The sequence below is a fragment of the Desmodus rotundus genome, chromosome 10 (genome assembly GCF_022682495.2).
Source record: "Desmodus rotundus isolate HL8 chromosome 10, HLdesRot8A.1, whole genome shotgun sequence".
Taxonomy (NCBI): Eukaryota; Metazoa; Chordata; class Mammalia; order Chiroptera; family Phyllostomidae; genus Desmodus; species Desmodus rotundus.
In genome coordinates, this window is record NC_071396.1 from 12,291,748 (window position 1) to 12,307,163 (window position 15,416).

General features: G+C 41.9%; 2 protein-coding genes across 10 annotated transcripts in view; one reads left to right on the forward strand and one right to left on the reverse strand.

Annotated features, from left to right (window-relative positions):
- CDC42BPA (CDC42 binding protein kinase alpha) overlaps positions 1-9,114 on the reverse strand; it is a 175,015-nt gene extending 165,901 nt beyond the window's left edge. For 5 of the 9 annotated variants that reach the window (XM_053912186.2, XM_053912188.2, XM_053912187.2 and 2 more), the window contains exon 1: positions 7,722-9,113. In XM_053912186.2, the coding sequence (XP_053768161.1) occupies positions 7,722-7,899 (178 nt within the window). In that variant the 5' untranslated portion in view covers positions 7,900-9,113. Of the gene's footprint in view, positions 1-7,721 lie in introns of all 9 variants that reach the window. The other 4 variants (XM_053912189.2, XM_053912185.2, XM_053912184.2 and 1 more) reach the window with 2 other exon arrangements.
- Positions 8,024-14,103, forward strand: LOC128779416 (uncharacterized). Its single transcript, XM_053913108.2, has 4 exons — positions 8,024-8,034; positions 8,466-8,968; positions 9,757-9,914; positions 13,690-14,103. The coding sequence occupies exons 1-4, from the start codon at positions 8,024-8,026 to the stop codon at positions 13,738-13,740; spliced, it is 723 nt and encodes a 240-aa protein (XP_053769083.1). The 3' UTR covers positions 13,741-14,103.
- Positions 14,104-15,416: the final 1,313 nt, after the last annotated feature.

Below are 15,416 nucleotides of genomic sequence, written 5' to 3' on the forward strand. Positions count from 1 at the left end.
AATAATCACAGTCTGTCTTGAGTCCAAAGCCATGGATTCAGATAAAGCCTTTCTTTACCAGTATATTGATATAGAACGGGAATCTATCAGGTTGAGGTATTCCACTTACAGATCTTGAACATGGAAACTCTGTGTAAATTTAAGTCTTATCACTATGAATAAAGCTGAATGGAAGGTTTTTTTTCATTGATTAAGCCTACAGGGATGAATAAGCAATTTGAAATAAAACCGAAAGTTAAATGACTACACATGACTGAACTAATGCACATGTATTTTTAAAAGATGTTTTCATCCATGTAAGTAGCACTTTTGAGCACAGTTAGATTGGGAGTAAGAGGAATGGTGGTACTGGGGAAGAATTAAAGAGAACAATAAATGTATCTCAGAAGAGAGAGAAAAAGACATTTATCCCCCTATAAGCTTTTTGTCTTTAAACAATCAAGTTGAATTACCTCTATTATCATCACCTGCCACTCTAATACCCAGAATAGAAGTTTATAGTCGTCACAAAGTTCTAACTGTTCACAAAGTGCTGAAGCAGCACCAATTATACATGGTTTTTCTCTTTCATAAAAGGATTGCCATTTTCTGGTTCCTGTAGCAACATTTAATAGGTGCTGACACTTGAAACCCATAGCATCACAGATACAAGGTTATAAAATAACAGGAAAGTTCCCATACTTGTCCAGAAGTCTGAAAACAACAGCTTAGCTAAAAGTTGTAACCTTAAACAAAATAATACTGAACACTACAATGGATTCTAAAATTGCATAAGCCCATGATGCTCTCCTCTTAACTATCACAAAGTAATGAATACAATAGTTTCAAATAGACAATAGTTTTGCAACATGTTACAATTATAGTAACGAAAGCTATAAATTGAGAATCTCTGTACTTATGGTCAATGCCTATACTTGAAAAGTTTAATTAGAGCAAGAAAGGGTCACAAACAGACTTGTCAGTAACTCCAAAGATTTTATAGATTAATAGCACTGGTTCATTATTATATCTAATATTGCTCTACTTTATAGGGTGCTTCTCCTAAATACCATTTTCACTAGTATCACTCTTGTGCTACTACTCTACCATAATTAAGTTTATTTTTTCAGTTCACGTGACTATCACACAAGAGACAGTTAAAAGTCCACAACCACTAAGTAAAATATAACTTATTCAGATTTGGATTCTCTCTCCAGACCACACTGTATCTCAGTCTCCCTCAAAACTCAGTTTTAGAATTCTGGTACAAAGAACACCATGACATACTGAAAACAGCATTTCTCAAAGGACATTCCATGGGACACTGATTGTCAGCCATCTTCCAGATACTCTGCAAAAAATGATTCTATAATAATATAAACTTTATAATTCTAAGATAACCTGCAGTATTTTTAATGTTCAATGTTGTTTAAATTAAGTCTCCCAAATTTATTTAGCCATGTAAACCTTCTCTCCCACCCTCCTCCCCAAAGGACCTATTAATACTCCATGGATTTCCAGAACACACTTTGAGACTAAAGAGGGACCTAGAGTGAAGAAGCCCTGATTCCAGAATAGAAGGAAACCATTCATACGAGGAAGAGTTAAGGGAAAAACAGGGGGACTACAAAGTGGGGAGCCAGGACTTCTGTTACCATGTTACCATGAAAGCCAAAGTGATGCTCTCTCTCCTACAGCAGCAGACAGAGTGGGGCTCTCCTTCCTACAGCAGCAGAGTGGGGCTGCTCTCCACAGCAGAGGGCAGAGTGGGGCTCTCCTATAGCAGAGGACAGAATGGGGCTCTCTCTCCTACAGCAGAGGACAGAGTGATGCTCTCTCTCCTACAGCAGCAGATAAAGCAGCATCAGAATGTGGGGTGAGGAAGGGGTGTTAGACAACAGAGGGCTAGCCATTCCCCACCTACTAATTGGAAAGAGAAGTGGACATTGTAGAAAGGAAGTATTCAACACCTCACTGGGAAGAGGAATTCTAGGGATCTGATCAGTATCAATGGGGAAGAAAAGGAAATCCCCTAGATCTGGAAAACGGTGACAACAAAAGTCAGCCATTCATATGTCTGGGATAACCTATACTAGTCGTGGGGTCATTCAAAAACAACAATCTTTGTGGAAAGAACTGCATGACTCATTCAGATACAGTAAAACAGCTAAGCAATTCTTGGTCTTAGCTACCAAAATCTCAGTCACCCTCAATGGCAGTTTCACGAGTAACAAGGGATGAGAAAATCTATGGAACTAGCAAATACTACATCTCACATCTACTCTAGAGTTCATGAGAAGTAACTAAAAGGTATAACCATAAAACTACCACCAATGTCTGTAGAGTCACATGGTTATTCCTCACATTCAAGCTTACACAACTCTGACAATCAATGGAAGTCAGCCACCAAGAGCCCCGAGTCAGAAAAGGAAACGACCATCAAATACAAAGGAGTGATACGAACTCCTCTGTCCATTAAGTTCTTCTAAATTAAAAACACCCAATCGTTCACAGATCAGACCGAAATAGCAACCCAAGAAAACTATTCTCATTCATGCTCACGTTCTCACTCTTCCTGTCTCCCATATTCCCTCTCTACAAGTATCTTGTCCCTGCCTAACCTCCTTCTCTTCATCAAATCCACCAGTCTGTGCTTTTTGAGAAAAGGACCTGTGTCTATCATCTTTTCGCTGTCAGTCAACATGTTTTAGCTTCACCTACACTAAAGAGCTTCAAACTTTTTTGATCCCAAACTACTGTAAGAACTACAAGAAAACTGTTAGATCTAGGCAGGCCTAGGAGAAATGAAAATCACCAGCCGAGAAAATGGCACCGTGGGAAGCTGCCTGCAGACCCTCCCCAGGAAAAACAGATGAAGATTAGGGTCTGGGGCCGGCCTATTCAGCATGACAGGATGCAGCTTTCAGCCAGCAACCAGCTCTAGCCAATCAGACTCTGACACCCCAACCGTGGGTTTTGTGCATTTAAAAACCCTGACCTAAGAACAACCTCCCTTGGTTGGCCCCACTTTCCCTCTTATTCCCCACTAATAAACCCTGCTCTCCTTAGCTCGCTGTATCCGTCTGGTTTCTTGAGCGACTCTGACCTGACAAAAACACGAGTTGTATGTAACAATACTTTTTCTGCACATGATGTACTTGACATTTTCTATTCTACTCTATTTTTTTTTTAATGCTGGTTGGACTTTCAAACTAATCAAAACCAAGAGGATGAAAAACAATGAGCTACATATGTTGTACAATGTGCTATCAATAGCGTACCAAAGAGAAAAGGTTTTAGAAGAAATGTTTTGACTGCCATAGGATAGTGCAATAAAATATTAATTTGTACCAAATTCAGTTATTTTACCATAAAATAACCTGGGCTTACTATGTAATACTAATCAAATTCTAGGAATTATGGAACACTTCATAAAGTTTGTAACATATTATGCTATCTGTTTTTAGACTGCTATGCTAAAGTATGCCTTACATTTACACATAAAATAAACAAATTGCTAAAATTCTTAGTGTTAACCCTGACCTCCTTGTTTTCACTCATAAGAGCAATAGATTCTTAAAAATAACACTGTGTAAAATAAAATCACTGTACTTATTCACTATTTTTCTTAGAAGAGAATATTGGTGGCTAGTATAAAGGAAATATAGTGTAAAGTTTCCAACCTACATTTCTGATGATATTTATAAAGATCCTAATTGGGAATTTAAATAAAAATAATCTTTAAAAAAAATTTTTTTTAGCCTCACTGGAGGACATGCTCATTGATCTTAGAGAGAGGAGACGGGAGGGAGGAAGACAGGGAGAGAGATACACCCATGTGAGGAACAGCGATCAGCTGCCTCAAATGCAACCCACCCCAATGGGGACAAAACCTACAACCCAGCCATGTGCCCTGACTGGGAATCGAACCTGTGACCCATCAGTTTAGAGGAACAACACTCCAACCAAATGAGCCACACCAGCCAGGGCAATAAAAATAACCATAATCATCTGCATTAAATGAACATGTTGACAACTTGGCATGATTTAAATTCTACTCAGGAAAAGCTAAGAATAAGGAACAGCAGAAGTGAAGACCAAAGTACCCTAGAAAAGACTTATAGCCTTCTAATCAAGCCAACACATCATCTCACTTAATCACCCCACACAAGAAAAAAATGTGAATAGTCTTTAAAACTATGCTAATGAAGAAGTTTAAACCACAGTACCTGCTGATGTACTCTGGTAACAAGTTTATTAATTGTTCAGACTAGGGTGTGTGTGTATCTGCGTATACACTGAATAAGCTATAAAATTACTGTTATTTAGGGTTAATTTAAATGAAATGTTACAAAGTCCAAGATTCAGGAAGCATCAAAAACCAGTTATACACATACAGATAACTAGAATGCTTCTTTTGTATTTAGTAATACCTCCTTAACATCTATGTTTTAAGTAAATTGATAAAGAGTTACTTAAAGTTCCAATTTCCCATTTCAAAGTAGAGGGCAGCCAAGCCAATGAATAATGTACTCATTTAGTTATTACTAGCAAAATAGTTTATAATGTAAAAGTTATTTTTACTTCTACAACTCTACTGCAACATTCCAGAGTTATACTACTGACATCAAAACTCTAATTTTATGAACGAACATACAAACCATAATCATTTCAACAACTTAAAAACAAGGGGGACAGAATAGTTTTTCTATTCTTACTGGACATAACTGGAAAACATACTATTAAATTTAAAAGTGGCCTCTGAACATAAGGAAGTCTGATCCCTGCGCTCTGCTGCTCATTGGCTTAACCCCCTCTTCCTCTCCAGAGTTCTACTTATTTTCTCCCTCAAGCCATCAGCACCAAGGGCAAGGAATGCTACCAAATATATATCTCACTTTGAATCGTCAATTTTCCTATTATCATGATACTGCAATGAACAAAACACTAACTGTAACAATGTAAAAGTGAAATGGACCATAATTAGAAATAAAGTGAAATGGATGGAAATGAAGCAAGGCAGACAGAATTCAGGCTGACTCCTTTTTCAAAAGTAACCTATCATCAGCATAAAAATAAGGAATATCTAGATGACACTTTCATTAACATAAAGACCAAAAAGAAATGTACAGCATACATTACAGAGTATTTGACTACTACTGCTCTCCTGCTGCAAATACTGGGTTTTTCAAAACTCAAACTAAGAACTGTATCACATTAAGGCAAATCTAAGTTATCAAATTTAACCCCTGTAAATTTCCATTTCAGACCAAAAATAATAAGGTTTCAAAAATTAAATTGAGGTCCATTCATTTTCTGGAAACTTCCTTAATCTAATTAATTTTATATAGTGTTAGGTGACAAGAAAAAAAACAGGACATTTCCCCAAAATGCAGTAATGAATTCATACATGAAGAACAGCTGATCTACTGCAGTACTTAAATGAACTGAAGAGACTGGCATTCTCCAATAACCTAAATTCTCAAATAACTTAAAGATGGTGGAAGTACTACAGCTCCTGGCACATCTCTTGACAGCTTCTCCCATTCTGACATTTCTTTTCTTTCTCCTTACCCAAACTTCTGTGGTGAAGAACTCCCACTTTCAAAATCTCACACTCCCAACTTAAAAATGCCTGAGACTTAACAGACACTGCTGACCCCCGAAGTGTGCACAATAATTCCTTTAAAATGCTAGTCTCTTGTTCTCTACCACTGAGAAACACAATGGAAGTTTACTTAAAAGACTGTACATTTTTGTTATGTCTTATCAGACTTCTAAAAAGATAAAATATGAAGCATACTACTGAAACTTAATTTGTTTTAAATTGTGAAAAGTCCCTGATTCAAAATTATTTAAAATATATTAATAAAAAATAAAGTGTATTTGGCCAAATACTTATTTGACTTTTGGCTTATTTGGCTTACATTAAATATGTATAAACAAGGGGTTTCCTAATACATATATATGAAACAAAACCCAAGGAAACATATTAAGTGGAAAATATAAACTATTCTGATTAGAAGGCTGTAAGTCTTGTCTAGGGTACTTTGGTCTTCACTTCTGCTGTTCCTTATTATTAGCTTTTCCTGAGTAGAACTTAAATCATGCCAAGTTGTCAACATGTTCATTTAATACAGATGATTAAGCAAAATATCTCACAGATAAAACTACTATGTAAACTCTTAATACCAAAAGGCAATTGAGCATATGGTTTTCTCGTCGTAATTTTTCAGATGAGAAGGAACAGATATTAAATGACAATCAAAATCAGACTAGAGTTCTCAAACCACAATGCAAGAACCGAAACTCTCAAAGTACCAGAAACTTTAACTCTCCAAAAACCACAAACATTTTTCTAAATTTATAAAACATAAGATGTAAAACTACGTAACTTTATAAAATATTTTACTCCATACATAAAAATAAGAGACATAACAATACCAGTACCAAAGTCAAAATTGTCTCACTCTTGAGAAAGAAAGAACTTGAAAGATGGTTTAGAATTCTTAGATTCCCAGTTAGAGTTTGGGTAGTCTGTTTCAAAAAACCATACTATTCGTATTTTCATATATATGCATACTGTGTATATATACATTTATATACATACATATAAATGCAAGTAATCTTAAATGAGTGATTTACCTGACAAGCTAATTTTTAATAAATTTTGAATTAAAAAATACAAAATAATCACCAATTGACTTTTACTTCAGGAAAATAAAGCTTACTTGGGATCCAAGACATCTTTGTATCGGAACTTTTTAACAAACTAAAATTGTTAGTATTCAAAGATACAAAACACAGTACTACTTTGGCTAATATCCTTCCAAAGCCAATGTACCGATCGATACAGGTGTGGGTGATGTGTATTCTTCCAATGGAAAACAGCTGGATGTTTGAATGGACTTGTAACATGGGATACAGAACTTCGAGCCAAGCCTTGGAGCTTGAAGGTCACATGGGAGCGTCTGCTCTCATCACTGATCTGCACTACAGTTGGTCTTCCAAATTACTTCTATATTTAGGAGAATGAAGACAAAACTCTAACCATTTTAGATCTTCCTTAAATGTGGAGTAAATCAAGCTTTCAAGCAGGAGCTGCTCCCAAGCATTCTTTCCCAACTACTATCACAAAATTTTTAAACCTTTATGTCACGTTATCTTACAAACAAGACAATTATGGCAAGTCCATGTTCACTAGTTCCTTTGCTTGTTCTAAATGGAAATGAAATAAAACCCACTGATAACTATCTTCAAGGTCCTGTTGATGTAAGATATTTTAATATCTCCTCCCATTTCCAGAGTGGTCTCCAGAGTCTGGGAACGAATGTTTCCATTAACACATACCTTTCCATTGAATATGTTAACACCACCAGTATTCATCCATTTTTGCCTATCACAGCATTATTCATAAGCTCTTACTGCTGACCTAAAAACATTAAGTTCTTTCTCGTAAATTCCACATTAAATAGTGCATTTAAGTAGCCTGGTTATGCTCTTGGGAAAATATTTACCAAAAACTAAGAAAAATTTTTTTGAATAATTGGTATCCTTTTATTGTACATATATTTTAATATATATACACCACACACTATGGTAAGATAATATATATACTGTATTATATATTATACACTGTAGATTATATATGTTTATGTACTCAAGAGTTTACTCATGGTAACTCCCTTTAACAATTAAATCATGATGTCGAGCTGAAGAGTATTTTCTAAATCCAAACTTACCCCATTCTAGGTATTCAAGAATGTTCTTCTCTCTTCTCAGCGGAGAATTATTGCATTCATCGTAAAGGCAGATGAGTATATCCAGTAACGTTTCCACACTGAAGCACTGCCCATTGGTCTGAGCCGGCCCGTCCAAAATAAACTGCTCCAACTGCCTCAAACGCACTTCTCCAGACATGGTGGCTTCGATTTCTGCTCGTTTTCCTTTAAATTATTATTAATGACTCCTACTATGTTCTTTGAACCTAAAGTTTAAAAGGTGTGGTTTTAAAAACAAACCACTTGTTATTCAAACAACTGTCATGCAATGCCGGTGCTGAATTAAACATCCAACACACCGGTACCCTCACTTAACTGAAGCGTCTTCAATTTCGCACATATACATATACTTGGAGGGATAGTTACCATAAAATATATATTTGATACATTTTTAAAGAATACAATTAAATCGTATGTTTAAATAAGATAATAATTAAAAGTACAACGAACCAAAGAGTCAACACTTCTTTAAGGGGGGGCGGGGGGAACTCTTCTCCTTCATTCAAAATTCAACTCGTGCAACATAATCCCGAAACGAATCCGGTTGCATCATTAATGAATTAAGTCCGATCGGCATCAGCAATTCACTTCCCAGGAAGAAGGAAAACAGAAAAGGCAGGGAAAAGCCAGAATGTATGTAAGGGGGAGGGAAAACCAAAAATTCGGCTGCAAATCCTCCCAACCACCGCTTGGATGATGCATCAGCGGCAATTTCTCCAGCGGGAAGGGAGGGGGCGAGTCCCTGAAGCAGCCCCCTCGGCGCGGAGCACGCCAAGTCTTGCCCGGAGGAGCCTTTTCCTTTTTCCTCCCGAGCTCCTGCTTTTTAAGGCTTTGCAGTCAGTCCCATTTCCAACGGCTTCGGAGGACAACTCTTCATTTCTCGCCCGGCTTCTCCCAGGGGCCTGGCTGGCGGCGCGGCCGGGGCTGGAGACGCGGGCTGCGGGCGGCACTGCGCGCCGGGCTCCGGGAGCAGCGGCTACTTGGCCGCCCGAGCCCGCTCCATGTCGGTGGTCGCTGGTCGGCCGGCCTGGGCCGCACCGGGCACCGAGCCCGGTCTCCCCACACCCGCACCGCGGCCGCCCGCCGAGACTCCCGACGCCCTGGAGCGGGGGTGCTTTTCGGGATTCAAAGGACACGGGCGGCGGCAGCTGCGGCGGCGGCGCTGGCGGCTCCGGCAGCGACTTCTCCCTGCGGTTCACACCCCCGGGGTAAGGGCATCTTTCCGCGGCGCGGAGGGAGGCGGCCGAGGCGCCGGAGGAGGGTCTGCCGCCGCGGGCGAGGCGAGCAGAGGCTGCCGCAGCCCAGCTCGCAGCCACTCCCTTCCTCTCCCTCCCGCCCCTCCCCCGCCTTCCCGGTCCTCTCGCGCCCGCGCCCTGGGCTCCGCGAGGCTCCCCGTCCCCGCCGCGCGCAGGCGGAGGCTCGCGCAGAGTCCGGATCCAATATGGCGGCCCGCGCCCCCCGCCGCCCCCGGCCGCGCGCGCACGCCCGCCGCCCGCACGCCCCGCCCCGCCCCGCCCCCGCCCGCCGGCCAAGCCGGGTCGGTCGGTGGCCTCGCGGAGCACGGCCGGGGCCCTGCAAGGGGCGCGGGCGTCCGCGCTACCCTGGAGGGAGGGTGGGGACCGCCTGGGCCGGCGAGGCTGCGGCTGCGGCGACGTGGAATGCAGGGATACGGGAGGACTGGGGAGGCCGCGGCGGCGGCGGGCCGGGAGCGGACTGGGAACTGCGCCACCGCCTCGCCGCTCTCCCCGGTTCCCGAGGCGTCTCGTGCGGATCGCGGAGCGGGGCTGTTTCCTCGCCCTCGGAGACACCACCTGCGAGGCTCGTTTGTCCAGGGGCCCAGAGGCCGACGGCTTTACACTCCCGCCAGATCCGTAGAAGACGGTGCCTCCCGCCGCCCCTTACCTGCCCCCCACTCATACCCCCAAATTCAGTTCTCAGGCACTCCAGAGTTATTTCCTGGGTGTCCAATTACACCGTTTCTTGTGTCATTTCGCAGGACAAATACGACAGACTTGTACGCACTACCATCCAAGTCATAAGCGTGTGAATGCAAAGGACAGCATTCCCCATCTCTATTCCCAAAAGTTGCCCTACGTGGAGCACCGTGTTTTCTCCGGAACTATTCTAGCTGCTGCCTGTTTATCCCCGGCCAAGGTTACCACCTACAGGGGAATCAGCTGATGGGCGTCGAGACAGTTCAACACTATGAGCAAACCCGCGTCCCCTGTTTGCGTTGGCATACACCCTCCCCCCAACCCAAAGGCACAGTGCAGAAACCGGGCAGCAAGGCAAAAACATCCAACCCTGATGCATTTAAGGCCTTCCAGGTTTTTCCAATCTTGGTCTTAGTAGAGCTCTCTTACAAATTTCTTGTGGAAGGTCCCATATTTTAAATGTGTTACTAAACTGGGTCACTGCATTTCTGTCTTTTCCTCAAAACTGTCATCTCCCTTACCATCTTTCTCCAAAATACAATTATTTTTCTAGTCCTTTCCAACACCCATCATGCAGTTCTCTACGTTGATGCCCACACGTGCGTCTGTTCACATCTTAATAATATGGAAGCTGAGGAAGAACTACTAATGAAGGGCTAGAAACGAAGGCTAAAAATTAAGGCTAACAAATTTTTCGAGTTGCTATGATTCACAAAATATTGTAAATTTCTTGCAACATCTCCACTTGCCAAGTCGACACTTGCCTGGCTTAAATAAGGACGGCATTATTTCCAACGTGCTCCTGACACGTGATTGACACTGACACTCAGACAAAAGATCAATCCTTTCTAGATGGGACATCTTTATATGTGTGTTGTCTAATTACAAACGTAACAGAAAAGCAAAAAGAAAAGTTTAATCCTAACACAGATAAACATGGATAGTTCGGTGCTCCTTGTTCAAGGCTTTTTTATGCAATTTTAATTACATGATACATAAGACAGTTTTATAGCCTCTTGTTTTCACTTATACTATGAACATCTTCCAAACAAATATTCTTCAATAACGTGATTTTTAACAGTGAAGCCAAGACAATTTAACACCTTCATTTGACCACACATCAGGGTAGCAAAAAAAGAAGCAATTTCTTCTGCTTTTATAGCACAGAACTGGCTCCAAGATACCTGGTTATCCAACTTGGAAGTAATTATAAAAAAGACTTTAAAAAAGAAAACCTAAAACGTGTTAGGTCTCCATAAATGCTAATTAACAGTAAATGAGATACAGATATATTTCTTAATAAAAGAATCAAGCTGCCAGTCCTTTCTCTACCTATTCTGTTAGCACTTGGTACCACCCACAGTCCAGAGTATTGATGTTTGCATAATAACCTTTCCCACATTGTTTAGAGAGTAGAGGGGAGAACTTATCTTTATTTAAAAACACACACACACACAAAGAGAAGGAAGAAGGTTGAGCCCAATCAATTTTGCTTGAATAATTCAAGCTCAGAGACTTAATAATTAACCAGACACTAAACACATTGTGCGGGTGTTATTTTAAATGTTCTGGTGGAAGTGTGAACATGCCTGTTAATGAAACCAGTCGTCAGCCAAAGAAAGGCACAGCCCCATAGCTCCACAGGGCTGCGTGGCAGGGTGTTCTTTGGGAAGAGAGCCTGGAGGAGGTCTTTTTTATGAAATTCTGCTTGGGGACCTGGAGAGTAGATGTATACCACTGCAAACACATTGTGTTTAAAACAGTCAGAGAAAGTTTTGTGAAGGTGCTGGGAATTATTCTGGCCCTTCGGAAAAGAAAGAGGACATAAAGATAGGAAAGTGAAAAGAATCAGAGCAAACAGGAGTCCTTAAGGCGAGTCTCCAATGCAAGCTCCCTCCACTTCATCCTACACTTCCGGCCTAATGGCAGGAGGATTGACCCGTCAATTAATATTTTCTTCCAACGAGGCCCACTCTTACCTTGCTGCATCTTACCCCAGAATAACTATAGGTTCAATGATGGAAAATAGGGCCAAAAGCAAGGTGAACGCCACGGCAGGGCCTCATGTGTAGTCACATGAGGATATTTTACCACCTCCCCTTTCAGCACATCCTGATGTTACAAGTGAGTGACTTGGTTTAGTGCCCTCAGAGGATAAAATGCCAGCAAATGCTTGTCCTCACTTCAATCTGGCTTCTGACATGAGCAGCGTGAACTGCGAAGACTTACTTATGGAAGAAGGAGACTTTGTAATGCACAACTGCTCTCTGCACAGGACACCTGCAGCGTGTATATACTGTCCTCAGTACTTTGAACACCATATGCAACTCAATCATTCCAAACGTATGAAGTAGAACAATTATCTCCATATCACAGATGAGGAGACGGCTTAGAGAACCTGGGGACAAAAGCTAGCATGTGACAACATTAAGCTTCTCTCAAGCCAGGGCCAAAGGTTTTAACCACCACACAAATGAGGTCTCAACGTCTATGAAATTCCATAAACCCACCCTCTCCCTCCTTTTGTAACCAGGAAGCAGTGAGCTCTAGATGCTAACTCACATATTTGCGCATTATAAATGGACATCGGGGCAGAAGAGGAAACCCCTTATATGGAAAACAGAAATCACCTGTGTGTTTAAACCAGAGGAACCTTAATTCTGGAAAATGGCTACCGAGGTGATGGAAGAGCTGAGGAAAAAAACAAGCAGCAACAGGGGCTACCCCCAGCCCCTGACCCAGGCTGGTGGGAGCTGGAGCCACAGAGGAGGTGCAAGGGCTGCTAGGGAGGCTGCCTCAGGAGAGGGAGGGAAGGAGAAGCCCTTTACCTTGAGTCTCCCACCATCTGCCACTAACACAGAGCTTATGAGAGAGCCTGCCAGCCTTGCCCCCGAGATGCAGAGCTGAGCTGAGTGGGTGAGGGGTGGCTGTCAAGGCAAACAGTCCAAGGATCATCATACATACATCAGCCCAGTTCCAGTTTTACCCAAGGAATAAAAAAATCATTACAACAAATGTTTTATCTCTGAACAAACATTCAGTGGATTTTCAAGTGGTAGGATTTCGACATAGGAGAGGTTTTCACTCCTCCCTCTTCATATTTATTTTGCTTTTTTTTTTAACCCCTCAGAAAGGTTATAGAAACCATCCAAACAAACCCTTTTCATCTAGGGCACATATACTTAGAGAAACAGACTTAGGTTCACAGACTCATATTTGTCACTTGCTTATCACTGGATCTTGTCCCATCTTTAAACCTCTTATTTAAATCTCTCATTAAAGTTCTATGTATACAAGCTCTAGTGCATGTGGAATTTTCAAAAACATGTTCAGGGGCAAATATTATAATCGAGATATTGTCCTCTCCTACAGCTAGTTAGTAAATTTAAACAATAAAAAAGAAAGGTGGCATTATCTTTATAAATGCCATCAGCATTGAAACGTTTGACAAAAGACTCCATGGCCACGTGTGGTGGCAAAAACCAAGCCAGTGAAGCCAATGTGTTTCTCTAAGTCCTGATATGGGGCTGGTGGTGCCATAGCCAGGACCCAGGGGCTGGCAGCCAAAGAAGGGAGAGGTAAAGAATCCAGTTACCACACACTCTGGAAATCTCTCTGGCCAAGGTTACCAGTGACTTCCACATTGTCAAAGCCAACTGGCTCCTCTCAGTCCACATCTCATTTGACCTTGCTGCAGTATTTGATAGCACTGATCAACACTCTTAATTGAAACACTTTTCTTCACCTGGCTTCTGCACTCTCCCGATTTCCTACTACTTCACTGGCAACTTCTTCTCAAGGCTTCTTGGCTAGGTCCTCCTTGTCTTCCAGATCTCAAAAAAACGGAGTACCCCAGGATTCAGTCTTTGAACCTTTTCTCTTTTCTAGATACACCCATTCCTTAGGTGATTTCAATTAGTCTTAATGATTCAGATGTTGTATGTCATGATTTGAAAAACACGTCACAGATTCTTCATCACTCCTCTCATTGACAGGCTGGATTCACTCCCCTGGAACAGAGGCCAATCTTCCTGTCTCCCTGGTAACAGATAAAATGTAGCAAAAATGACAGTTTAACTTCCCAGGCTGGCCCATAAAAGGCCATGTAGCCTCTCCTTGTCTGCTGGAAAACTATCACTAGAACCCTGCCCTGCCATGTAAGAAGTTCAACTGTTACAAAAAGAAAGTTCAATGGTCTTAAGGCTGCCATGGTAGGAGGGAGCCCGAGCCATATAAAGGAGCCACATTTAGACACTCAGCTTCTCCGGGCAGCACCGACTACCAGACGTGTGATTGAAGATGCCTCCATGCGATTCCAGCCCCCAACTGTCAAGTCGCCCCAGCCAAGGCTCCAAAGTCTTCCCAGTGGAGGCCCCAGGCACGTGAAGCAGAGACAAGCTCTCATCATGATACCTTTCCCAAATTTCCGGTGCTCAGCATCCATGAACCTAATAAACTGATTGCATTAAGATGCTAGATTTCGAGGCAATTTGTTATGCAGAAGTAGCAGCCGGAATAATAAATAAGTGTTGATAATTTCCAAATTTATGTTTTAAGTCTGAACCTTTCCCCTAAACTCCAGACTTAGCTTTCTGCCTACTTGACATTTGTTAAAAGGCAGTATGTGCAAAGTAGAAAGAAGTCCTTAACCTGACCCTCCAAAAACAAAAGAATCCATGAACCTTCTGCAGAGTTCTCCATCTCAGTAAAACGGCACCTTCACTTACCCCACTGCTTGGCTTTAACCCAACCTCTTCACTTTCTGCAACCCGGCATGACCTGCCTGTTAGCAAACACTGCCCCTCTATCTTAAAAGCAGGAGTAAATTCCAAATATTCAATAATTAGAATGGCATGGGTTCTAACCAGTCAAAACAGATGTGACCACTTCTTCCCACCTCACTGCTGCCTTCGCACCGCAGCTCAGAACCCTCCACCGCTTCCCGTTAGAATAAGAACCAAATTCTTACCATAGCCTCCAAGGCCCTCCATGAACTGGTCTCTGACTATCTCTCTGATTTCATCTTCTACCACTCCCCATTCTCCAACTAATTGTGTTCCATCCACACTCCCCTGTATGCCCTTCCTCAAACACTCCACCCTCCTGCCTCCGAGTCTGCAATTTGCCATTCCTTCTGCCTGGAACATTCTTCCATCATATACCCACAGAGCACATCCCCCCCACTTCATTCAAGCCTCTGCTCAAACATCACTTCATCACAGAGGCATTTCCTGGACAAGCCATTACAAACGGCGGCCCTCCATCCTGCCATTCTCTCTCCATCTATCCTGCTTTTCCATAACACAGATCTATGTGGCATAATGGGGTTTCGTTGTGGTTTCCTGAATGTTTGTTTTTTGCCTGAGTCTCTCCACTAAACTGTAAGCTCCATGAAAGTAGAAATGCTGTAGCATTCACCCAACACTTAAGCAAAAAGAGATCAGGCTCTCCTTGCTCCCGGAATTTGTCTGTATTCTGTAAATAACCTAGAGAGCTAGAAGCAGGCACTGCCTTTTCCTAAGCAGAGGGAAACACGAGGCTTTTTCCCAAGAAAAGAGGCCCCTTGTTGAGCTGGCTAATAAGCCTTTTTTTTTTTCCTAAGAAGATAGTAATGCTGCCACTTCTCCAGGAGTTCATTGGTGACAGTTACATCAAGTGTCCCCAGGAAAATAGTTTCTAGAGTCCTATCATCTTAACAATACAACCCCACAAATTCCTAAAG

What these genes read in the sequence shown, in the direction of transcription:
- LOC128779416 (XM_053913108.2), top strand. An exon ending in CTGCGGTTCACACCCCCGGG is followed by an intron (nt 8,969 to 9,756) that starts GTAAGGGCATCT and finishes GTCATTTCGCAG; the next exon opens with GACAAATACGACAGACTTGT. An exon ending in CCTGTTTATCCCCGGCCAAG is followed by an intron (nt 9,915 to 13,689) that starts GTTACCACCTAC and finishes TCTCATTGACAG; the next exon opens with GCTGGATTCACTCCCCTGGA.